Consider the following 27,315-nt stretch of genomic DNA (forward strand, 5'->3'; position numbering starts at 1 on the left):
CTGATTCAAAGGAAATTAAATGAAAAGTAATAATTTATTAACCAAAAAAGTGAATTGTAATGTTGGATTAGGTTTTTTTGTTTGTTTTTTCTCTGTTTTTAAAATTGAGTGGATTACAAAATGCTGTTGCCAGGTTCAGCAGAATAAACCATTAATTTGATTCAGTACTTGTTGCTTCAAGTACATCCCAAGGTCAAACAGTGTCATTCTTGGAAAACCTCCAAAATAAAAAAAATAAAATAAACACTAGAATCCTACATGCTTCTGCATGTTAAATGTTTAAATTTGATTTTTAAAAAAAATAAAAAAAAAAAACTTAGAAAAAGACTTAACATAAATGGTTTGCTTGGAAAGAATATGAAAGGAAAGCCTCTTGTCTCAGAAAAGAACATGGCCGCTAAGATTTGCAAAGTTGCACCTTAAGAAAAGACAAGACTGCTGTTCTTTAATGTCACCCACACACAACTGAGGAAAGAAGAAAAAAACTGAGTAAGCTACACATTTTAGACGAGCCAATTCCTGTGCACTATGGTTTGTGGCCTCTGTCCCACTTCCAAGAAAGTACCTACCATCAGTCAACCAAGCAGAAAAACAAACCAGTTTCCATGTGTGCAGTTGTGTTCAGTTTCCCCCATTTCCAGCTGAGCGCTAATCAGTAATGCTGATCTCTAGTATTTTTCCAGACCCCACTGAGACAGATATGACCATGCAAGTTTACCTCTGAACCATATATGCTTATGTAAAAGAATCACATTAACTCTTAGTAGATTTTTTCAATCAGGCCACTGGTGTTAAGGATAGAAAGTGAATTGTCCCCTTAAAGCTTTTTGTCACCTGTAGTCTGTGGTCTTCCGCTCCATTCGTGTGTTAGGGATCTCACGTCCATTCTTCATCCAGAAGCTTTCCTTGTGTGGTGTGTGGGCAGTGGTGAGGTTACACGTCAAGGTAACTGGTTTGCTAGAGGTGTCCGGTGACAGGATGGTATGATCAGATGCATTGATCTTTGGTTCTGGAAGACAAAGACAGTCAAACCTTATCCCTAAAAGCAAAGGCTGAAAGCTGTTTCAATGCTTCCTCCCAAGCTGTACTGTGGTAGCTGCAGGCTGTGTGCTGTTTTTAAATGATCTGTGTGGGAGGGAGTGTATGAAGTGAAGTTAACACAACAAATAAACAAACAAAAAAAAAAAACTAACTGTATGATGCACTGGAGTGTAATTTATCTTGAGAATTTAATGTAGCATTTTTGCAAGGTTTTCAGGTAAAACCTTCTATTTCTTCATCGTCTGATAAACTGCAGTAATGCACATAGGGATGTGCCTGACACAATTATTTCCACACCTCCTCCATAGCTTGTAAACAAGTTGAATAATGGGCCCGATCCAAACGGAGATTGCATGACATGGACGCATCTTTTTTTTTTTTTTTTTTTTTTTATACCTTATGATACCCCAGAACTCTTTCACAACACTAGCGCTCACTGTTCATACAAGTGCTATATTGCATGCTGTGTTTCAATAAAGCTGAATCAAAGAAACGAACAAAAACCAGACCAAAGAATCAATCAGCTTCAAAAAGTGGAGAGGGCATGGAAAGCCACGACAGAAGAAAGTCTTAGACTAAAGTGGAGCTGCACGTGGTGTGGTCTTTTTTTTTTCCAACTACACAAGCCACTGCAGCAGCTACTACAAAGCTGATCAAGTAACCCCTGATTTATATAAGCTTGTGTTGACATCCTGTTGTCTTCTGAAATTCACTCATCAGAATATAGCCTATTGTTTATTTTGGGAAACTGTAGGTTATAATCGAACCCGATAACTAAACCATTAACTTCCAGGACAAAATTTTCAAGCTGAGCTTTACTTCCACCAAGAAAACTCCACTATCCTCTGGTTAAACTGGTGTAAACACAAGCCGGTTCACCGGAAAGCACCAACGTTCTGAGACTCCAGTGAGTGGAGCTGGTGTCCTGACAGTTTAGCATACCCTTGGTTTATGCATATACTGCAGTTTTCTGTTTATTCTTTTGCAAGTGGGGTGGTAAGCTTGTTTAAATATTGGAATATTGACTTATCATCCAGTGCCTCCTCCTAAACTGAGAGCCGTTTAGCACAACTTTATTAATAGTTAATAACTATTTTTGTAATCGGAACAACTCTCAAGAGTTCTGATAATTTTTCTGGCCCTTGCAGCAAAAACCACTTTTGATTTTTAAATCACTCTTGTGAATATTTGCTGGAATTTTTCTGACCCACCATCTGGCAACATCGGCTCTTAGGCTGCAGACAAAGAGAGGGAAAAACCACTGCACACTCAATGCTGTGCTGATGGCCCACAAATAGTTAAACAACCAGGCCTCCTTTGGATACAGGAACAAGCATCAGTCTGTCACCTCAGTTAAAACCAAACCAAATCCCCCTGATAAGTTGCTTTGAAATTGCTCTTACTATAAAATGAATCTTCCTACAGAAGCTAACTAATAATAATGTCACCTGACAATTAAATAATTCATATACGATTTACTTACATCTTTACCTTTTAGTACAATACAAACTTTGGTTGATCATGACATTTACATATTTTAGGTTTATGCTTCAAATGCTCATATTTAATCTTATGTAATTTGTAAAAAAAAAATGGACATATGTGTATCATATTATTCCAGCTGGTCATTGTCAGTGATTTCCTGTGTGGTCATTTCAACAACAACTCTAGAAGTATTATTTGGATCTGATTTGTATAATGATATAAGATATATAATTTTTCCCTCTTTGGGTTGTGCCCCAATTTTTAATCATTGACTGTAATAAAGATACAGACTATAAATACGGACTACGGTGTACCATCTGAATGATATGCCAAACTGTCAAAAAACAAGAACCATGTCCGCATGACAGCACCACCCCTTGCTGATACTGTATCATGGCCAGTTTTCCTAACGGAATTCATTGCTCCTCCAGCTTCGCTGAAACTTCCTCCTATTGTCCCATTTTCATTTATGTTTTAATTTTTTCTCCTAAAAGATATAAAACTGAATTAAGAAATTAGCTGTTCTGTGTTCACATTTGCAGTAATGTTAATATTTTATGAGGTAATAGGTTGGGTTTTTTATGATGACTTACGATAAATTTAATCATAAAAGAGTACAGAGAGAAGTGTAATCCTTAATAACCATTATGTATAACCATGACAAACTTCACTATAACAAACAGTTATTTACTGTAAATACACCTATAAAGAGATGAGCATTCAGGTCAGTATTGTTGGATTGCCATTGCCAGATAGTATCAGCTCAGCTGCATTTAATTGTAAAATAAATGAGCAAATTGTATTACTGCTCTTGTGCTTGTTATGCTGCCTCTATTTAACAACATCTAATCAATCTTTGTAAGACTTAACTGTTTATAGTTACCCTTTAAGGTCCTGATCAATCATTCAGTAGAGGTAGATATGCAGGGACTATGATGGATTTCTTCAAAAATTGTAAAACCCAAACAAAGTGTTATAACACCACTGTTTCCAGTTTTGAGCATTTCACTGTCATAATCATATCAAATTAAATCTCAACCATTTGCTACAAAACATTTATTCTGATTATATTGTCGAACACAATCGGAAAAATGCAGAAAAACATTTTTCTCTGGCCTTTTGCTTAGTGTGAACATAAAAGGGTTAATGTGGGAGTGTTGTGGGTGGAATATCAGCCTCACATGTTTCATCTGAATGTGATTTACACACAATTGTATAAATTAGGTCTCTTGGCTGATATATCACTGAATATACCCACAGACTTTTTTCAGTATCACCACATAGATGCTTTAAACATTTAAATGATTAACCACACTGGTTACGAAAGAATACCAGGGTCAGTTTCTCAAGGACAATCACAGAAGTGGAGGGTGTCATCTGAAAGCAAGGTGCCCTTTGCTCTGCCTTGAGTAGCAAGCAGGAAGCTTCCTCCACACTGCCCCTCCCCCTCCTTCAGGGCGGGCCAACCATGGCAACAATGGAGCCCCCGAGGGGGAGGAGCGGAGAAGAGAAGCATCATAATCTTACTACTTGCTGCTGCAGCAGAGCTACTAGAAAAGCAAAGGGGAACAAGGAGGTAAGAGGGGCGATGGAGACTAACAGTTAACTTCTTTTAGCATTCACTGCACCCTCTTCTTCCCCTAAGCTAAGGGGATATATTCCCCCACCCCCTCACAACTCTTTCTCTCTCTCTGACAAAGCACGGCTACGTGTACTATAAATAGTATCTCCCAGATATGCGGACACACTCAACATGGGGTACATAAATTAACATTTAGCAAACACTGCACAGTGGTCCACTGGCAATTTAACTAGAAGGTTGTTTGTAGGACGTCTTGTCGCACTTAACATGTGGTGTGTGCTTGATGTGGACATATTACCATTTCAAACTGAGACCGATGGTAAAATGCTGCTCTACATGAATCAGGATGTCATAAACCTGACCTTGTGCATCATCATCTTTTGCACTCTTGCAGTTAAGCACAGAGACCAATACTATTTCCAACAAACCTACAAAGAATTGACAAACTTTGCTTTCGCCTTTGCGTCCACTTTTTTATTTTATTTTATTTTATTTGGATATGGATATTTTTAGAATTTACAATAAAATGTAGTACATATTTGCTATTTTGGAAAATGATCAGTTTAACTTAGAGCACTGCTTTTGGGGCTACATATTTGAATACCTAAAAATCTATTTTAATTCCTGCAAGTGACACTAAACAAAAAATGTATTTATATTTACTTAACCATTTTAACCATAAGCCCAAATTGTTTTCTTTTAGGAAAATGATGACTATATCTCTGCAACCACAAGGTGTATTTGAAGTCAGAGCCAGACTGACTTCCACTTCTGCTCAACGACACATACCCAGCCCTCCAACTCTAATTTCCTTGAGGACAATCTCTGCCTAGCCCGGCCCAGATTGACTTCAAACTCATTCCAGTATTCTGGAGTTTTATTGCAGCCTCCAGACAAGATAAAACTCAAATCAACTACAGACTCACCAGAGCATGGGCATCTCTCGATCAGGTAAGAGCCTGTCAACCAGACCTGGCGGCTGCTAGCTAGCTGGTAACGTTTACAGGACGCTCAATGTCGGTTGTTGGCCTGGCCAAAAAAATAGCTGAACTGGTGTCATAGATATCAAATCTGCATTGGATCCGAGAAGCTGAGATCATGATGGACACCATTGTCATCCACGATCCAAAAACGGATTCCCAGGTTCCTGCTTGCTGTGCAGTTGTGGATACTGGAGCAGCGTTCCCCAACGAGGCTCATATTGACGGCCATTCCACCGCTGGGACCCTTCCACAGTTAAACCGAAGATCTCGGTCAGCTCCACACCATGTCAACAAGAACCCCAGTTCCATGTCGCTTCACGGCAGCAAAGAGGAAGGCGTCACTCCAGTGCACCTCTACCAAACGACATCCCCTGTTACAACAGGTTTGACATCCTCAGTCTTGGGGATTTCCCCCCCTTAAGTGACGAGTCTCAGACCAGCAGCTCATTATTTATGGGTATTTATGGGTATTTATTTATGGGTAGTCCCAAATATACCCTGAAAAGTCTCCAGTTGATCCAAAATGCTGCAGCGAGGGTTCTGATGAGGACTAGCAGGAGATATCATATTTCACCAGTTTTAGTCTCTCTACACTGGCTCCCTGTTAAATCTAGGATAAAGTTTAAAATTTTTCTCCTCACACATAAAAGCACCACGGTGCATTCCCGCCCCCGTGCCCGAGCACTGCAGTAAGGCTCGCAGGTCCGTGCCGTCCTTTACCCCGGCTCCAAAACGGACCTCCACTCGCCGTGCTGTCGCCCCGCTACATCACCATTACATAAACCATTAAATGTGGTTTATTGAATATCAGATTTCTTGTGTCTGAGTCTCTGTTAATCAATGACATGATTACTGATCATTATGTTGATCTATTTTGTCTTACGGAAACCTGGCTGCAGCAGGAGGATCATGTTAGTATTAATGAATCGACTCCACCAGTTTGTCTAAATTTTCAAGTTCCCAGAACTATAGGCTGAGGAAGAGGTGTGGCAGCTATCTTTAAATCAGAGCTTTTGATTAGTCCTAGACATAAAAATAGTTGCAATACCTTTGAACAGATGACTCTTAGTCTATTCTACCCAAGATGGAAATCAGAGAAGCCATTTCTTCTAGTAGTAGTCTACCGTCCACCTGGATCTCACAGTTCCTGACTTCTCAGACTTCTTATCAGACTTAGTGCAGAATACTGATAAAGTTATTGTTCAGGGGGATTTTAAAATCCATGGTGATGATGAACATGACAGTTTAAACATTGCCTTTAATTCTATATTAAATTCAATTGGATTTTCCAAAAATGTCCACAGACCGACTCATTATCATCATCATACTCTGGATCTTGTTCTGACATATGGCATCAATAGTGATCAACACAGTTTTTCCTCATAACCCTGTTCTGTCTGCTAATTTTTTTAATAACTTTTGAGTTTACTTTACTTGACTACACAATGGCTGAGAAGAAAATTCATTATAGTCGATGTTTGTCAGATAGTGTTGTTAACAAATTGAAGAAGTCTATTTCAGCAGTATTTCCTACAATACATGTGTTAACTTGACAGAAAACATCCGCCCGAGCTTTACTCCGACACAGGTATATGAATATATTGCTAGAGTGACTGCTTTAATGCGTATAACACTAGATAATGTTGCTCCTCTAAAGAAGAGAACCAGTCAGAAGAAGGGGGCTCCGTGGTTTAATTCCCAGCTTCAAGCTTTAAAACAGATATCAAGGCGTTTGGAAAGAAAATGGCAATCATCTGGCTTAGAAGAGTGTCACGTAGTCTGGAAAGAAAGTTTGATCGTGTATAAAAAAGCCTTGCGTTTGGCTAGAACAGCTTATTATTCATCATTGATAGAGGAGAACAAGAACAACCCCAGGTTTCTCTTCAGCACTGTAGTCAGGCTGACTAAGAGCCATAGTACTGTTGAGCCATCTTTTCATTTGAACCTCAGCTGTAATGACTTTATGAGTTTCTTTGTAAACAAAATAGTTTCTATTAGGAAGGAAATAAGAAATAGCCTTAACACTACTAATGCTATTTCATCTGCAGCAGCCCTAGAGACGCCTTTAGAAACTTTTAGATTTTCATTTTTTAGCTAATTATAGACCAATGTCTAATCTCCCCTTCTTGTCTAAAATTCTTGAGAAAACAGTTTCAACACAACTATGCGCCCATCTGAGCAGAAACAATCTGTTTGAAGAGTTTCAGTCAGGATTTAGAGCACATGATAGCACAGAGACAGCACTGGTGAAAGTCACCAATGATCTTCTAATGGCCTCAGATAAAGGACTTCTGTCTGTACTCATTCTTTTAGATCTCAGTGCTGCATTTGACACCATTGATCACAACATTTTGCTATAGAGGCTGGAACATATTATTGGGGTTAAAGGGACCACATTAGACTGGTTCCAGTCATATTTATCTGGTAGATTTCAGTTTGTAAATGTAAATGATGAGTCTTCCCCACACACCAGGGTAAATCATGGAGTTCCTCAGGGTTCTGTATTTGGACCAATACTTTTCACATTATACATGCTTCCCTTAGAAAATATCATCAGGCCGCATGGTATAAATTTTCATTGCTGTGCGGATGACACTCAGATCTACCTTTCCATGAAGCCAGATGAAACTAATCTGTTTCTAAGATTACAAAGATGTCATACAGACATCAAGACCTAGATGACTGAATGTTCTCCTTATAGACTCAGACAAGACAGAGGTTATCTTTGGGCCTGAAAAACTTAGGACAAAGTTATCCAGTTATGTAATTAATCTGGATGGAATCAATCTGGCCTCCAGTACCACTGTGAGAAATCTTGGAGTCATTCTTGACCAGGATTTGTCTTGTAGCTCACATTTAAAACTGGTTTCTAGAACCGCCTTTTTCCACCTGCGTAATATTGCAAAAATTAGGGGCATCTTGTCTCAGAAAGATGCAGAAAAATTAGTCCATGCCTTTAGTACTTCTACACTGGATTACTGCAATTCCTTATTTATGGGTAGTCCCAAATATGCCCTGAAAAGTCTCCAGCTGATCCAAAATGCTGCAGCGAGGGTTCTGATGAGGACTAGCAGGAGATATCATATTTCACCAGTTTTAGTCTCTCTACACTGGCTCCCTGTTAAATCTAGGATAAAGTTTAAAATTTTTCTCCTCACATATAAAGCTCTCCATGACCAAGCTCCATTGTACATTAAAGATCTTATAGTTCAATATATTCTAAATAGAGCACTGCGCTCTCAGACTGCAGGTTTACTGGTGGATCCCAGAGTCTCAAAGAGTACTATGGGAGGAAGTGCCTTTAGCTATCAGGCTCCTCTCTTATGGAACCAGTTCCCACTGTGGGTTCGGGAGGCAGACTCCCTCCACACCTTTAAGATCAAGCTGAAAACCTTCCTTTTTCATGATTCTTATAGTTAGGATATGAGCATCTCCTGAGTTGGAGTCTGCATGTACGAGACCCAACTGTCCAGGTTATGCTCTTTGCTCTTATAGTTATGGGTAGTCTAGCCATCCATTACTTATGTAGGAATGGGGACGTCACCTGATGCACTGAGAAGTACCTCGCTCTATTTCTCTAATGTATTAATGTATAAATATATGACAATATTCCTGTCTCTAACTTATTTGTCCTTTTTTCCACAGGTCTTCCCGAATAAGTGCAGTTGTGCATGTTGATCTGTCTTTCCTGTCCTGTCCATCTCCATCTCTAGTCAAGGCAGATGGCTGCTCTCCCTGATTCTGCTAGAGGTTTTCTTTCTGTTAAATAGGAGTTTTTTCCTTCCCACTGCCGCCTCGTGCATGCTCAGGTTGGGGGATTGGATCGAAGTCATGATTTGATGCAATCAGTTGGTTTCTATTATAGGATATGCATGAATTGGCTTGAAATTATGTGTATGTTGATTTGTGTATGTACAGTGCCCTGTGACAATATTGTTCTGAAGTGGCGCTATACAAATAAAGCTGAATTGAATTGAATACTTCTGCTGTCATAGCTTGTGAGATTTGATAAAATGTGTAAAATACGGTAAAATACTTTACATATGTTACTAGTAAAGAAAATACTCCATATTTGGGGCCCTCAGGGTTCTAAGGTTTATGTATGTTACCATCAACTGAAGACTGAAACAAATTTCTATTGTTAAATAGAAATTAATCTTGTTACAGAATAATGTCTAAATTAGATAAATATAAACAAATACATGTCAAACATCCATGCACTAAAAATAACTTTTATCTGTTTGGTAAACACTTGTGTAAAGGTTTAAGGTGTGGCATCTGCGGAAGCATTGCATTTATTCTCCAGCAGAATTTCTCTCCACTGACTTTGTTGGACATGAAATTTACCTACATTGGAGTCACTTGTAAATGACACCATTTAAAGCTGCCAACAGCTGCAGCTCTTTGTTAATGTGAGAGGGACATTTTTGGAAACACTTCCATTTGTTCTCTTTTTGAGAATCAAATGTGAGCACCAAAACCCCTGTCATGTTTGTATGAGATAAATGACACTACAGCCGGCTAAGCTCAGAGCTACATGCAAAGAAAAATTAACTGACCCTTACCCCAACCCTGCTTGTCTGCCTTGATGTTCAGCTAATTGGCTGCTAGCTGTAGCATTCACTTAGTCCCATGGGAATGGTGTGAGTGTTTCCCAAAATGTCAAACTATTTCTTTTATTTGGCTTTGACCATCTCTTCATTCTTTTCATAGGTCATAAGCAATACATATCTAATATGTATTGCTAATGTAATATAATAATACTTATATATATATATATATATATATATATATATATATTCATAAACTTATTGTTGATACATTCACAAACTGAAATGATTTAAATCTGATAATAAAAAAAACAAACAAACAAGACAATCAGACTTTAACGTGTCTACAAAGCTACAAACTATACATCCATATCAAAGGGCTGTTATGTATAGCCTGTAATATACATGGAATAGTTTTCATATATTGCATGTATATTGAAGGAACATTTATTTGTCAGTAATGACAGTATATTTTGAAAAAGCAATTAATGTCAAATTAAAAGTAAGGGAGTAGACAACATGTGACAAGATAAGCGAGCAACTGCTGTCTTTTTCCTTAAAGTGAAATTTGTGTTTGCCTTACATCAAACAAAACTGTATCCTCACAGAAATCTAGATTTGTTAGTCCAATCAGAAGAGTCAGCAAAGACCAGACTCCCCTAAACTTGTCAAAGCTTCACTATGACTAACAACATTCCACATTTGCTTGTGCTCCAGTGGGCAGAGCACTGAAGCATGTACAGATTAGGAGGGTCCAGCTGAAGTTCAGTTTGTCTGAATGTTTGTGCGCATACAGAGCTGAAGCTTTAAAACATATAATGTCATTACTGATTCAAAGTTGCACACTCAGTGGTGGAGAAGGCACAAGGTAACAAACTGCACAGGTAGGTCCACAGGGACACTTGTGTAGAAATAAAATTTTATCCAAAATTTCGAGAATTAAGACATTCAGGCCCCCCATGTGTTTCATCCTTTACTGGATAACCACACATAAATTTGAAAGCAGCAAATGTTTGCTTTTATCAGGAAGGACTTGACAACAGGTACCGTTGTTTTACACCTGAACGGATTTCTTCTTGTGTCTTCTTGCAGTCCCATTTACACTGTGCCCTCAGTGAGAAAGCTGAATCAAAAGCACCATTACTTCAAAGCACCACTAGGTTTCCACTGCATTTAGCTGGCAGGCAGTGCTTTGAAGTAAATAACACAATCAATGCAAAGCAAGAGACACAACATGATGGTAAAAGAATAAAGATCAAAAATAAAACTCAGAATAGGAAATGTGACGAAATAAAGACACAGAGAAAAAGAACATATTTAAGATATTTTAAACAGACACACAACAGAGTAAAAACAAAGGTTTGGTGTAGGAAGGAAGACAGAAATGTAGAGACTGGGCAAAGTTCCTGGGTTTGTGATGATGTACAGTATGTTGCTTGGGAAGTTTTGGAGAAATGGGGAATTTTACTAAGTTCACGACAAGAGAACATTAAACAATGAAAAACAACACAAAGGGCAACCACTGGCATAAACGATTTGGACACTTTAAAATTTCTTAATAGTTATAGAAGAACGTTTTCAAAGTATAAAATGTTTTTTCTTTTTTGTTTGTTTGGCAAGTGACAGCTGTGTAGGTTGACTCTTGAGGGACAGGTAATCTAAAGGGGATTTGCAGTTCATTCACCATCTAGGTACTACAGCACATAGACCACTCACTCTGTAGCACTGAAATGGTGGCCTGGGCGCGGATCCAGGTGATGGCTGGGTTTTGTCGGAGGTCATTGCGCCTAGGGTCGTTGCTTGCCCGGCACTCATAGGTCCCAGAGTCCTCCAGTGTGAGGCGTGTGATCCCGAGCACACTGACCCCGTTGGTGCCGTAGGCCGTGTTGATGGATACCCGACGCTTGCGGGCTCCATCCCACAGCTGCTTGAAGGAGTCGGCTCGGTTGACCTCAGCATACCACCACTGGATCTCTGGTGTGGGATTACCGACCACCTCGCAGTACAGCTCAAAGGTGTCCCCTGTAAGCTTAGTCTCAGACAGTGGCGATTTTACAAACCCAGCTGGAAAAGAGAATTGTATTGGGAAAGGCAGGGAAGGAAGGGGTTGAAGAAGGTGGGAGCAGCAGGAAGGCACGGAAAGGCCAAGGGATAGAGAAAAAAAAAAAAGAATCAGAGCACATATAAATAAAACAGAAGATGACTACAAGCAAAACAAGAAGAAGCAAGTCTGAGAAGTATTGATAGTGGATAAAGAACAGATTAGTAAATGTCCATGTCCAGTCCAGTCAACATAAGGATCCCTAGGTCCACTTAAGCGAAACAGTCAGACAAACTCCCCTGCAGCAAGTAGTTCTCTTATCTTTTGTGTTTCTTTCCTTTTCTTCTTCCTAGTTTAATGTTAAAACATGTAAAAATAAGTCACAGTAAATGTCCACAGGTAAGTAGATTATATAGAGACAGGAATGGCTGTTTAAGCATTCACAATACATTTTATGATTTGTTTAATCAAGTCAAGTAATCAAGTAGATAAACAATCGCCCAGCTTTATCAGCTGTATCTTAATCTGGTATCAGATAGATAGATAGATAGATAGATAGATAGATAGATAGATAGATAGATAGATAGATAGATAGATAGATAGATAGATAGATAGACTGTTCATTGGATCGAAGTGAAGAGTCAATGCAGTCTGACAGTTTCCCTTAACTAGATTATTTATCATGAATTGGCTCAAACTGATGTGTCAGTTAAATGCCCTGCGATGACATTGCTGTGAAGGGGTGCTATTCAAATAAAACTGAATAGGATTGAGTTGAATAGATGAGATTGTGCAAAGTAGTTATGAGCAGTCGAAGTCTTGCATGAGGTGGACAGCAGTCAGAGAGAGTGCTCACAGTTTGGAGTAGAACAAGTTCTGATGAGAGATTCAAGCTAAAAGCTACAGAGAACGAGGCTGTGAGAAAAGCGCATTTTTAGTTTGCTAAATCAACAAAAAATCTCAAATTTATCATAAAGAATTTAGCAAACATTGTACAGTGGGTTTTCACATTGCGTCACTTCTGTGTCAGACAGTTGTTTAACATATCAGTACATTTTCTGTTCCACAGAACGCAACATTAGTTTGTGGAAACCCTAGTCAGGTTGCAACATCATGTGGTAACATGAACCATGTTCAGTACCATGTAAGTCTGATGCAAAAGTAATCCAACGAAGAAAGTACAGCTCTTGCTCTGACTGTTAGGACACTTCTGGGTTCTGAGTTGTTAGCCGGCAAAAAAATGTGCTTTTCTAAAGGTCCATTCCAACAAACAAACAAAAACAACTTAAACAAGTATTTATAACTATTAATTACAGAAAAATCTTAAGTTAAGTTTCACTTATTATAATCAACTGGTATTTCAGGTGAGTTTTGAACTCAATTTGTCTACCGTTCAAAGCCAATTATTCGATTCGTTGTGATGTCAACATGATGTTACCAATCATAGAATAAGAAAAAAAAAAACAATCTCCAATGGGAAAGCTGTTGAGCTTGTCTCTTTCGGCCTTTCAAACTAAGGTCAGGAGCCTGAGGTGAGGTGATTACTCCTGGGTGAAGCAGCAGATAGTTTCAGGGTAAACTCCCACTTTACCCAGCCGTGGAGAAGCAGATACCAGACCCTGCTGTGACTAGAAGAGCTGTGTGATGTTTATTGCTAAAGCTTGTAGCAAAACATTAACTGCTAAACAGGTAGTTTCTCACAGCGACTTTCTCTGCTCTGACTCAAATCAGTGCTGTGCACCTCTCTCTCTCTCTTTGTGTCTGTCTCTCTAGCTCGACCTTAAAGGGGTCACGGCACCATGTCTCTGCACAATGAGAGACATAATTCCCATCCAAACATTTTACTTTTTAAAAAAAAGCCATCAACTTTTGTGTGCCACTGATCAATAACTTGATTAGTCATGCACTTTCCTGCTTATTAATTACATCTGTCAGATTTTATTCATTTATTTTTATTATTTTATCAAATGCAGTAACTACAACATAAGTATAGCTAGCTTGTGTGTAGCACTGGCTTGGCTGGTTTCCTAAAATCATCAACCTCTTATCTTTACTCACTTAAACTTTTCAGGATCATGCGTTGCTGGAGTTTATCCCTAAGAATGCTGGATGAGAGGTGAAGTGCAGCGTGGAGATGTTGCTAGTCTGTCACAGGGCTAATACATACAGACAGACAAACACCTTCACACCCACTTTCACGCCTACAGGCAATTTAGAGTCACCGATTCACATAACATGCATGTCATTGAACTGTGGAAAGAAACTGGACTTGCTGAAAGAAAGTGCCTGCAGACTCAAATTCATACCTGTGGTCTTTTTTTTAATCTAATATGCTGTCTCAAGCCTTCTCCAGGTTATATTGTGAGGTATTACATACCTGTTTCCCCCCTTAAAGCGTACTGTTTTAAAAGTCGACACTTTATGTTGTCAGTGCACGTGAATATTTAAACAAGTTTTACTCTCTTTTTTTTTCTTTTTGAAAGCTTGAAATGTTTATTAAAACTCTTCACAGATATTACTCCAGCTTAATCTAACTGTATGTGTGCTCTGTAATCTCTTTTCATCCATATCAGCTTGTGCTGGTAACGCCAGAAATTAGGTCAACCAGCTTACATTTTGGATAAGCTGGACTTTAAGAGTGGGCTTTCAAAACTCACATATGGCCTCCATGGTGTAGGATAATTTATGTTCAATTAGGTTCCACATAGACACTAACTATATATATTCTTTAAATAAATATATTTAGATAATGTTGTCATAAAATTATACTTAGAAGCATAATGTGAAGATTGAACAGCACAACCCACATCGCTGGCATTTAAATAACCTTTTTCCACTATGGAACTACCTGACTCATCTTGTTTGACATGAGAAACACAATTGATAGTGAAGTGCTGTGAATTTAATAATAAAATCCATAACTCATCCATGGGATCCATATGCATTATTACCGTTATTACCACAACCATCTTGCATCTTTGCCTGATTCACGCCTCTGTCCCATATCACAGGTTTGCCCAACAACACACCACCAGCCTTAATGAACCTCATCTGATGACAAATCACCTGGACCACAGACACTGTTCTCTGCCAGCTCTCAGCAGTAACTGCATGTGCTTAAGGAAATCAGAAAAATGCAATGCCTTAACTCTGCCCCGCATCAACATAGAGGAAATGGGAACAAAGAGCCTGTGGTCTCTTGAGTGCTGGACTGCGTGTTGTGTCTAAACACAACAGCTTACAGGCCCTCCTAGTTCTGTCAGTCCTACTCACAGTAATGTATCATAAGTATTAAGCAGACAAACATATAAGCCTGTAGTCTCATGAGCAAGGAGTAAAGCCACAGTTTTCAGCTCATCATAAAGCCCAGTGGCAGAGATTTTTTTTTTCTTTAAATGAAAGTATTAATAGTAATTGCCATGTTAAAAATTTAAATAGTGCTTTCCCATAAGTCTGCAGGGCACAAGATCCTCAGACACTGAGAATAATATTATAAAAGCTAATCAAAGAAATACAAGCCAGTTATTTTGTCTCAGGCATGTAGATATTAGAGGAATAAGTTACATGTTTTGCATTCCAGCACCAGTTTGTGACCCACAGTTACATAAAAATAAGTTAGTTGATAGGAAAGAGAAATTGTGAGGGAAAAAAAAAGAAATGCAGTCCTCCTGCTAGGACATGCTAAGGATATTAGGTGCTTATGATTGTGTACGTGCAATGCCTGGAGTTATGCAGAGTAATTAGCATTTGTTTCTTTTTTCAGGAAACATCTGGGCCTATCAAGACCACCACACAATCCCTGAGGGCAAATCCAAGCCTACCCGCCTACACAGTTAAAGCAACATTTCACTATGTCAGAGCATTCACTTCCTATTATGATTGGAACAAAAAAAATTAGCGTGGCGCTTAGCACATCCAGCTAATGTCGCCCATGCTAAAGAGCTCATAATCATGGTATAGAAGCTACTTTAAAGAGGTCAAGAATGTCCTTCAAGATGACAGCGAATTAGATGAGAAAAATGAACAGATGACTTAATTCACATTCAGACTCAGGGAGACTCTGGAGAAAAGTGCAGTAAGCGAGCTACAAATATTCACCAGGCTGACGAACAGACCAGTTTCTGTGTTGTTTGAACAGAGAGCTTTTCACAGACAGTGAAAACAACACGCAAAGCAGCCAGACGGTACTCAGTCATTTAAAAGTTGTTTTGGGAGACAAGATGTGACAGAGCTGTGTGATGGAGCATTTGGGCAAATCTCAGAAACTTAGTGACAGATGAGAAATGAGTCCAGTCTGGTATGGAGAGGGATGCAGTCAGCTGACAACAGATGTGTTGACTTAAGTTATTATTGTTTTGTTTTATTTTTTTGTTTGCTTTTTTTAAGCAACTGCAATAGAGATGTTGCTCTCCTATGCCTTTTCGGTGGGTACACCTAAGGTGACTAACTGAACTGACTGCTGACAGGAACAATGGTGACTACTCAAGACTTGCAACATATTAGAGATCCTCTTATTTTAATGGGTGTATGGTTCATAGAAATGGTCAATAAAAACAGAGGAGATTGTTACAAGCTGATTAAAGGAAATGGGAGGTAAGTAGAGGCAGACTTGTTTCTGTGCGGTGGACTCCTAGGTGCTGCCTGTGATGCATACTGAAAATAGTTCATTAGCAACTGTCAGCATTCAGAAAAAAAAGGTCCTGCTTATGTTTCAGTGACTTGGAAACTTTGCAGGGTCTGTAGAAATGTATATTTGCACCCTGTTCATTGTTTACTCCTACTTGCTGTGAGTTTTAGAATGGCTCTGAAATCAGGTTGCTGTTGTTGTTTCTTTGGTTGTTTTTATTTTTTTATTTTCTTTACATTGTCCATCTAATTCCTTCACTATATGACAAGCAGCTCAATGTAATGTCTTTAGCTGTCACATGTCCCTTATTGCAAACAATAGCAGAGCTAGCCTTCATTTTTTTTAATTCATTAAATCCTTCCCAACAAAACAAACATAAGTCTTGCTGCACTAAAAGACTTTTACGACAATTGTAATTCACAATAAGTCAAACTGAACTATTTCATAATGCCTGTATAGTTGATGTACAGTGATGTTAACATTTATTTAAATTGTAAATTCAAAGCTTTGAAATAACCTGCAGTTTTCTATGACAAGCTCTGTATGAATCTAGATGAAAGTCATAGACATTAAAGACTACAAACTCCAGTAGATGGGGGAACTCCGCTGAGGACTGACAACAAGCCACACACCATCACCACGAAGCTCAGGATGAGTCAGCGGCCTGCTTACAACCTGGATCTCCATCCACAGTCCCACAACACAGACAGAGAAAGCAGAGGTTAGGAAACCCCCTGAGGACCAATGAACTAGTAATGTGCTAAGAAGTGTATGTGCATGCTTATGAATCTGTACATGGTTTTACCTGCACGGTTGGTGCTGTGGCACACATGTATATATATACATATATATATATATATATATATATATATATATATATATATATATATATATATATATATATATATATATATATATATATGTGGTGTGGTGTGTTATCATTTTCATTCAACTTGATGGTATCATCTGTGAAAGCCTGGATTCAAGTCTAATTGATATTTGTACCCCTTAGAAAAGCTTTCTTCTGGTTGTGCTTTTTTTTTCTTCAAGTAATGATCTTTTCATGTTTGTGATATATTTTCATATTTTGGAGGAATTTAAAGGCCTGAGGAATGCATGTTTTCAGTATAAAAGGAATCCTTTAAGGAGTTGAGGCAGAACATTCCTGAAATCCTGGGAAAGTATTTAAATGCCTAAAACACTCTAAAATGTGTAACTTGGGTGTACAATCTGACACAATCTGGAGGTGACCTTGATTTGGCATTGAATCTTCCTTTAAAGTAGCTTTTTATAACTTTGTGACCTTAAAAATATGCATTCCTGAGTTGTTTAAATGGCACAGTGACCTTTTTTTTTTTGTACATTCCTGGAGCCATTGTTGCCATGTAGCATCCAGAGGGGGAAAAACTTTTCACCTTTTTGCTTCTGGGTGACAGCGTCACATCACAGTTTATATTTGCTTTACATTATGTGTAAAACAAAGGATATCAGCAGACTGGCTGCTCTGGATGTGCACTGATGCTGAGTAAAGGCTAAGGCACATAGTAAAGGTAAGATGCGAGATGGATGCCGAATTTGCCATCGTTAGAGGACGCCTCACTGAGAAAATCTGCGAAAGCTCAATAGTCCTTCCAAGAATACTTGTACAAACTGTGTGAAAATAATTTAAGTGTTAATAATTAACAGTTCTGTTCAAACATTTTCCCCTCTTTGACATTGTTTTTGTTTCATATATAGATTAATGTTTTATTTAGATTGCATTCTTAACTATATTGATGCTATCTTGGATTTCTCGATCAAAAAAGCCGTCACGTTGTTTGTTACACTAAAGGTTTATAAAAGTCAAACCAACTTGGAAACAGGTCTACTCCATGTTATCAAGATTAGATAATTCACTTAAATACTGGTGTTTCATGAAATATGCCAAAGTGCTGTTGAATACACTGTACAATCATGCCAATAATTCAGATTTTGCCCCTACACATAATCTCAAATATATGTTCCATGCCTTCAAAGTTGGTGAACAAAAATGGTAACTGTTTCTATAATGTTCCAACATGAATTGGCACTGGAGTGTTATCAAGTCAAAAGGCAAAAATAGAAGTACAGCAAATTTTCACAGCTTTACTTGCAACAAAACAGGAGGCGCAAGCAGCTTCCTGAAGACACGCAGCTGTGCTTTTGCAATACACTGCCTGACACAGTGTTAGTTTGCATTTCTAAAACTATAACTAAAGGGTGTTATTAGTTGTAAAAGGACTTAGAAAGAAAATTTTAAACATATCAACTTGAATACAAGTTGATACACAAAGCCACTTTTAGTAGAAAATGCAGCAATGGCAGGAGTCAGGAGTCACATTTGACCTCAACAATCCTCTTAATAGCTAAAATTTCTCCACGTGGAAAGTTAGTTTGAGAAAGGCTTTCCTTCACATCTGCTCACCATTTCCAAAATAAATCTCCATCTATATGGAAACACAAAACGCAAATAGAACAACACAAGTTTCACACAGAACTATTTAGTTGGCTTAGTTTACAAAATTTCCTCTAATGTTGAGCAAGCCATGCAACTTTTGCAGCAATATCCTATGGATACACAAAACCAAAGTGGAGATGTTTAGCCATGCTGTAAATCCCTATATTTGGCAACACACACATTTTATACCAAATGTCAATTAAATGGTGGAAACATGATGGTTTAAGCTTGGTTTACCATCATAGATTCCAGGTAACCTTTAACTATTTGATCAACCATGAACTTCTGTCAGAATTCCACAGTCAAGAGCTAAAGCTCGGCCAATACGCCAAGAGAACAATGACCACTCTGGCGAATCATCAAAGAATGTGCTATATAGGACCTGAAGAGAGCTGCACATGAACCAATACCAGCAACCATCAAAAGTGGAGCAACCTTTTCAAGAAAACATGACCAAAACTCTGCCACTGTGATGTGAAAGACTCATTAAATATTTCACAAAATCAAATAAGGTAAAAACATTGTTTCTAGAGGTGTTTTGCAATCTAATGAATTGTGAGGTGTGTTAAACTTTTTACAAAATGCTTCAGCATTTAGCATTTAGTTTTGTTTGATGGATTGTAACATGCCTTGAAAAGCAATGTGTTGTTGCGATGCAAATCTAACAACTCAGAATTCAATTCGATTCAGATTTTTGGAGCAATTCAGAATCGATTTCCGATTCAAACAGATTTTTGATTCAGAATCATTACACTTAAGTAACAACAGGGGCTAATTTCCCAAGTACCTTCATTCTTCTATAAGCTAGAAAGAACTGAGAAATTATTAGGGATGTTTTTTGCTCGTCATTTGTCTTAATTTCAGTTAGGAAAAACAGTACAGTAGCCAGACCATCATTCTGTTCTATACCCGTCTGAAACTTGCTATAATGCCCAAGAAGACACGTAAAAATATCAATAAAACCAATAAGAACAATTAATTCTTTTTTATAATCAATTATTTTTATTTATTTGAAAATTTCTTTTTAACAAAAATATTGATTTTAAAACTGAAGAAAAAAATTCTGAATTTTGATTTTTTTCAATTCTGTCTCCCCCCTCCCCCCACCCTAATATATATAAGATCCTAGCAATCTCCTGAGATTAAACTGAACCACACTAATCCAAATCTCATGAGGTTTGAGAGTTCCACAGAGAAAACAATTATGAGTAAAAAAAATTGGCAGATACAGGATTATCCCGCAGATCTTGCTTGATGGCTGGGACTAAATTAGATAATGCTCTTTGGATGAAACTATCAAAAGTGACTTATTAAATATAAAACGAAGAGCATGAAGAGAAATGAATGATGAAAAGGAGACAACATCCTGGGATGAGTTGTTTTGAACTATTTCAATAAAAATTGTGAAGCACTTCACTGCAAAAAATCCAACTTGTATTGGTTGGCCTGAAACAGCCATTTAAGTAGGTAAAACCTGAAAATATGTATTAATGGCATTTAAAGCAATAATGTTAGTAATCACAACAAAACAAGCAAGTTGTTTGCCCCAAAACAATAAGGTGAGTCGTTAAAAATGATAACTTTAAGTTGGAGTTCAATATGAGGGACAACTGTTCTGCTAACTTTAATTTCTTTGTTGTAAAATGCTGGAAAACCAACTTTTTGAGTTTGCAATTTTCACTTGAAGTCTCACTTAGCTGTGCTGCCTCGAGCTGGACTCCACGCAGGTAAGTTTTTATTTAAATTAAGTTTAAATGGTATGGAAATTGTTGACTAGTGTTGTGTAGTATGTTGTAGATTTATGGAGGAGGCAACCTACACATTTTCAACAGCTTTTCACTCAGCAGAACTGCTGTATGAGTTAGCAGCTAGCTTATCTGGGCTGGTACCGTCCAAACAGGACAAGACATGTTAGCTTCTACTGGTTAGTATTCAGTTAATTCATGCTTGCCTACTTGCAGCAGCTAAAGGAGTAGGGTATTAATGCTAACACATTGGCTGATATTTCATATACTAAGTATCAGGACAACATGGAGCAGTTTGTGTAACACTTTTTTGTAGTAACATTTACATCATGCCGAGTTCAATAAAACACTTCATGCTGCTACCATTTACATATTAAAATAAGAGGTAAGTCATGTAAGAGTTGATAAAATTATCACAGTGTAATGGTAGGAAAGGCCAAGCTACCTATTTAAAATATTGTGTTGGTCAAAATATAGGCCTGCCCTGAATTTACTACATTGCTTTTGATTAAAAAAAAGGTTTAAATATTTGTACTATGACCCACTGTGGGCTCCCAGGCTTGGATATATTATCCTTCTGTTTAAAAACATTGAAATGCCTTTCATTGACTGCCCTGTTTTATACTGACTGCTGACTTTCTTAACATAAACTGATGTAGGCGTTGGGTTTAGGTATAGATATAGTTTGATAACCTTAAATAATATATGCTATTTGTAATTAATGTTTACTGCAGCAAAATTTATTAAAAATAAAAACACTGAATGTGTACTCTTTTCAGCTCAAGGGTCTAGTCAAGCCTTTGCATTGTCATTAAATTTATAAAATGTTATGTGTAATGTATAACATTTCTGCTAATTTCTGTATACTAATTCCCTGCAAATAATCATCTTTGTTTTTCAGATTGAAATGAATGCAGTTCAAGTTCTGCAAATTTACCAACACCATGGAAGCTGTTTAGCTGAAACATTATCGGCCGCATCACAGAGGTTCAACACAGCTTTGCAAATACAGGAAATGCTGTACTTTCAGAACCATCAGCGCTTTGAAATCACATCTTTCACGATTGCATAGGACTGCCCAACAGTTGTTTTTTTATGAGAGCACAAGTTGTTTTTCATTTTTTTTATATTGATAAAAGCACAAGCTGTTTTTTTTTTATTTGCCTTTTTATTTGATTCAATGCTGCTAGTTTAAATAAAACTAAGGTTTTGAGGATGTATGTTGCATCTGTAAATATTTATGCATTTGATTAGAAGTGATCGAAATTAAATTATGAAGTTGAGTTACATTAGCAGTGTGCAATTTTAAATTACTCCTAAATTATTCTGCTATACTAACTTAATCAAATTCAAGTGGATTTTGTAAAAGAATTTGAGTTATTACTGTGTAAAATGATACATTGTTACAACTTATGAAAGAGTTATAACAAGTAAGGATTAAAAGTTATAACCATGTAGATTTTTAAATTAGTACAACTTGTGGAACAATTACCAGAAGTAAAGATGACAAGTTATTACAATATAAAATTATAATTTAGTGGAACTTACAATTGAGTTGTAAAAAATCCTAATTTAGACTTAAAAGCAAAACTTAAAATATTTAGTTTAGCTGTTCAACTTAAAATTTTATCGAAGTTTGTTGCCTTGAAATTTTAAGTTCATCCAACTTTTTCTTTTTTACAGTGTTGTTGCTTTAGCTAACTTTTTTGTCCTCAGTGCTGTGTTGACATTCTGTACTTGATTTATGCATGTTGCTATTCAGAGACTGTCTACCTTTTCTCTAAAAGGTCGGAGCTGAATTATCTGAAATAACTTGTGAAATTATTAAATACGCAAGACATTTCTGAGTAACAAGCCAAGTTAAAACAACCTATGTGACAACAATTTGTAGTTTTGTAGCATATTACCAAAGCAGAATTACATGACGTTATCTTCCCATAAAATGTTCAAATAAAAGTAATTCTACATTTTAACAATGCATTTTTAATGGCTTATCTGGCAAATAAATTAATAATATATAAATTACATATTAATCAACTAGTCATACAGATTTGATGTAACTTGAGGACTAATTTCTTTCAAGATTCTGGAAAGTAAGAGGTCTGATACTTCACATTGTTTGCCCATAATTCTGCTTGCAAAGGTAAATCTTTCCAAAGAAGGGAACATTGATGCTTACTGGATTTATTTTCTGCTAGTATTTTCACACATCACTGAGATCACAGAGGAGAAGCAACAGTTTAATGAGATTCAAATCCCAGTAACCCCCAACGCAGGTTAGAAAGCTTCTAATCCCATCCTCTTATCACAAACAACAAACACGTCCTATTACTCTTTTATAGGTCAAAGTAATGGAATTCAAGCAATTTACTAAAAAACCTGAGAGACACTGGGATAGGTGCACCATGGAGCACTCGTTCCCATCCATTTGATCAGATTCCCACAAATGTATTTTCAAAAAAAGAGAAGATTCATACCTCTAAGAGAGTCTTCCAGCAGCTACCGCAGGGTTAAAATGAATGTGACTCCATTATCTCCTAATATCCACACTTCTATTTGTCAAGTTAAAATGACTGCAAGCCCTTGTCAGATTATGTTCAGATAGGATGAGCTTGTGGGTTGAAAATAAAAAGGCATCCCTCCCTCTCTGCCATGAAACCTACAGGAAATTAAAAAATATTGAGATATACCATCTCTTCTTAGAGGGGGTCCCATTACTTCTGAAATAGCTCAAATATCTAAGATCATGGGGAAAATAGGCAAAGTAAAAATGAGAGGTGAACTTTTTAAAGTATTCCTTCTCCATTCTTATTCAGCTCACGAAATGTGAGGTGTTCCTGCAGAACAACCAGTAGCGCAGAAGGTTGTGGCTACGGAGATATATGGTTATATGAATGTGAAGCTGGTCGGTGCTGGAAAACCAAAGAAAGAAAATAAAAAGGTCAATGAAACTTCCTGAAAACAAATCACTACTAAAGAAAAGATTATCACTCAGATTACAGTTTTGCATCAGTATACAATGTCCCTGCAGTGAGTTTTATGCAGTGTGATGCTGCTCCTAATCAGCGCAGGCCATATCGCATTTCACAGTGGGCAAGCGTGACTCAGTGTAAGAATTTGGCTCAAGTTCTACAGTTTATTTTGCAGAATCACAGATGAACCTTTGTCCAGAGCCTGCATGAAATATGATAATGGGCATTCTGCTGCAGAATATAGATTTATTGATTGGATGGTACTTATCTGTACAATGCTTGTCTTACATTGTGATGTTGGTCTCTGTGGATGCTTATACATACTGGAAGTGGTAGCGCTGGGGTAGCTTTTGTAGCAGACGGTGTCTTTACACTTCCTCTGTGAACCTTGAGAACAGGTCACATGTGCTTTTGTATACACCTGATATTAAACCACTTCGATTCTGTAACCACTTAATTCATATAATATTCAATTTAGGATATATGAAGACTATAACTGATTATTTTAAAAGTCACTCTAATGAAAAATTTGGATTTTTCTACAATTCTGGCTCAATTTCCCTTTTATATGGGTTTAAAGTATTGATAAGCACAAAACCTTTATTGCTACAAAATATAAAGAGGATATTAAATGTGGAAAAGTTTAATAAGTTTGAATTTGCAGCTGATTGTTACCGTGTCTGGTGAGTTGCCAACAGTTCTTTTATGTCTGAGGCTGTGTGGGTTTAAATAGATAACGTTGTCTGATTTAATTGGGAATGCCTTGAGGCTGAACTTTGTTGTGACTTTACACTCCACAGGTCAAACTGGTCAAACTATTTATGAATCGTTACTGTCCCACCCAAAGAAGAGAGCAGCCAGAATGTTTCATAAGGTAAAAATATGGAGGGGAGCTACTAGAAGCTAATTACAAAGGCGGTCAGAGAGGAGCACATGCTCATCATCTATAAGTTACTCACAAATGTCATTCCAGTGGGAGAATACACCGCGTCACTTACACAATCGAGGAGCATCTATGTCAAAATGTGCACGGTGGCTTCTCAACACATCTTATCACACATCAGCGGAGACTTAAATTTATACCCGTCTGAAACCAAAAAACTACATGACAGAAAAAAAAATTAAAGGAAAAACCTAAAAACTACAAGCTTATTTGGAAACATTGTTAAATTAAAGCCCAGTGGTAATCTCTGCAACATACATGTTCTGACTGAGAGAAAAACAAACTAAAAACCTCTCTAATGCAAAAGTTATGTGATGCTAAACTCCAATTTTGTTGGAACCTCTTATGAGTTTGACTTGCATTAGGAGTGTGCTGCAACGGGCCTCGAAGGCCAAAGTCCTGCAAGATTTGGATCTTTGCTGCAACACACCTGATTCAAATTAAATTATTTTCTTCAACAGCTTGTTGTCAAGTGCTGGACAAGCCTTTTGACCCATTAATCTGATTCAATTGTGCTGCAGCAGGACACATCCAGGACCTGCAGGACATTGGCCCTCGAGGCTTGACTTACAGGACACTATTAGTCAAAATTTGCTCTTTATAAGCCTCATTCTCAGTAGCTCCTGCGAGAATTCCTCAAACTGAGAGCGCTTTCACACTGTCCACTGCAGGCAAGACGCTGACTGCTCAAAAGTACTTCACATAACCCAAAACAGAAATAACCCTTTATTCGCCACATCACGCACTTCCTGCACAAACAGGCACAGAGAAGGATGACCCAACTGAGATGCACCAAGAAGCAGAATGTACACAAAAGGCCCTGTTCATGCACACCCTCTTCCTGCAATGTCACAGTCATAATAATAATGTGAGCCTGTCAGTTGAAAATACAAATACTTTTTCTCTTTGCCACATATTTACTGCCCTGTAATATTGTACTGCAGCTGTCAGTGATATAAGTGAGCTGTAGCTGATTAACATGAGGGAGATTGCAGACAGTTTTTGCTGCCTATCAATATTTTAAACACAAATACAAAGGGAACCATGGCTTAAGATTAAAAGTATCTGCATATTCCTTCAAGATTACTTGAATATTTCATTTTCACAACCTGGTATAACACAAAAAACAGCTTGTCACATGATTTGTTGGGGTAAAATTATGTAAGAGCCAACGGTATTTCTTCTGGTTAGCTGCAGCCACTTCCTCAACAGCTTATTGTTTCTTTGCATAAAGATTGCATAATTTTCTTATCATAAACAGTTCAGCCACCCAATGAGTCGAGAGAGGGCCGTACAGCTGTGCACAAGGAGGCCATCCATTAAGAGTTAATGGATTGACTTTCACAAAAGGGCCTTAAAGCCAGTTCTCTGTACTCTGTCTCGGTGGTAAAAATAGAAATGCTGCAGAACGGACGGATGCAATTCACAGCCCTCCAAATATCTGTCACACAACCTGGCTTCCCCTAGTAGGCCTACTTTTGCCTGAACACGAGGAAGCAATGACATGAATTCCCTCTGCTTCCCAGACACAGTGATTAAATCTCATGCACTTATAATTATTTTTGTCCCCACATCACCGCCTGAATGCAGTCATATCACAGGAAAACCTAGCATTGCATAAGAAGCAATGCACCGATTACCCTTAATCTGAACTGAGAGAGAAATGAAATGGTTTCTGCATGCAATGTGAACAAATATCAGAAAATTACCTTCAGCTCTAAATTCTGACTGTATTAGTGCTCTTATAAAAAGCACAGTGAATGAAAAATGTAATGACTGAATCTATAGCATCTCTGCATAAACACACCTAAAACAGTAATTATATATATATATATATATATATTGTTTAATTTATTTACACTAGACTGCCTTTTGCTGACCATCAGTATGTTACTTGTGTTCATGTGGTTCGAATTGAGCCTACATGAGTGAGCAGTCATACTAGGGCAAAGAACACAGGAAGTACTGGAAATGCCTTTGCTTGCGCGTTATTAAGCAATAGAGGGCTTGTTAGGCTTTCATTTTCCTGATAGCAAAATGAGAGAACACCTCACTTTGCACATGCACACTTCAAGCACTTCAGAGTAATTAACAATGAAGGCATAGAAGACTTCAAGCTGTAACATTTAGTTATGTAGCAGCTAAGAAATTCTAGTTTATCCCTCACTTGACAGCCTTTGTTTACTCACAAAAATTCTTTGCTTTTCGCCTTTTTTTACCAGAGGTGAGTGAACACGGTACAATGTGCCAGTTGTTATGTTGATAAGGATGAAATCTGATATTCTTACAGGATGCTGGAGTGAAATTTTCAACCTATCATGAAAATACATAGCATACTGAGGCTTATATTGTGTGTTTCCATTTATCTCACAGAGTAAATGTGGGCATCAAGCACTAAAATGATGAACTATGTAGAGTAATTGTCTTCCTTCTTTTTTTGTGAAAGGGGATTAGACTGAATCAGTGACACTGTTTTGTCAACACGTGGGCTTTGACATGTGGGCACAGCAGCTCCTTCAAAGACAGTTGCTAGCCTGTACAGAAAACCTGCAAAACACTGATGAAGCGAACATCACAAGAGACTCTTTAAACATAAAATTCCAAGGATTTCCACTCTCATTTCATGAATGGCTGCTGATTCGTGTGGCCCGGCGGCTGGTGTGATTCAACAGAATTTGAAGTCAGGACAAGCTTGAGGACTGTGTGGAACATCCCAACAGCGTGTTGCTGACATTTCCTTGAACCAAATCCTGCCAGATTTCATTACTGAATGTGGACATTTGAAATTCACAGATGCGCACTGTTTACGTCTCAGAGTCTCTCAACCAAACATTTTATTTTCTGTTTCGGGTAAGACTGGAAAATGAAAT

At 37.7% G+C, this 27,315-nt stretch overlaps 1 protein-coding gene across 1 annotated transcript in view; it reads right to left on the reverse strand.

Moving 5' to 3' along the window:
- nptnb (neuroplastin b) overlaps positions 1 to 27,315 on the reverse strand; it is a 40,387-nt gene that overhangs the window by 11,985 nt on the left and 1,087 nt on the right. The window contains exons 2-3 of the mRNA XM_079239886.1: positions 11,358 to 11,705; positions 835 to 1,009 (exon numbers count right to left, since the gene is read on the reverse strand). Coding sequence (XP_079096012.1) covers positions 835 to 1,009; positions 11,358 to 11,705 — 523 coding nt within the window. The remainder of the gene's footprint in view (positions 1 to 834; positions 1,010 to 11,357; positions 11,706 to 27,315) is intronic.

The sequence above is a fragment of the Telmatherina bonti genome (genome assembly GCF_933228915.1).
Source record: "Telmatherina bonti genome assembly, chromosome: 1".
In the NCBI taxonomy this organism is placed as follows: domain Eukaryota; kingdom Metazoa; phylum Chordata; class Actinopteri; order Atheriniformes; family Telmatherinidae; genus Telmatherina; species Telmatherina bonti.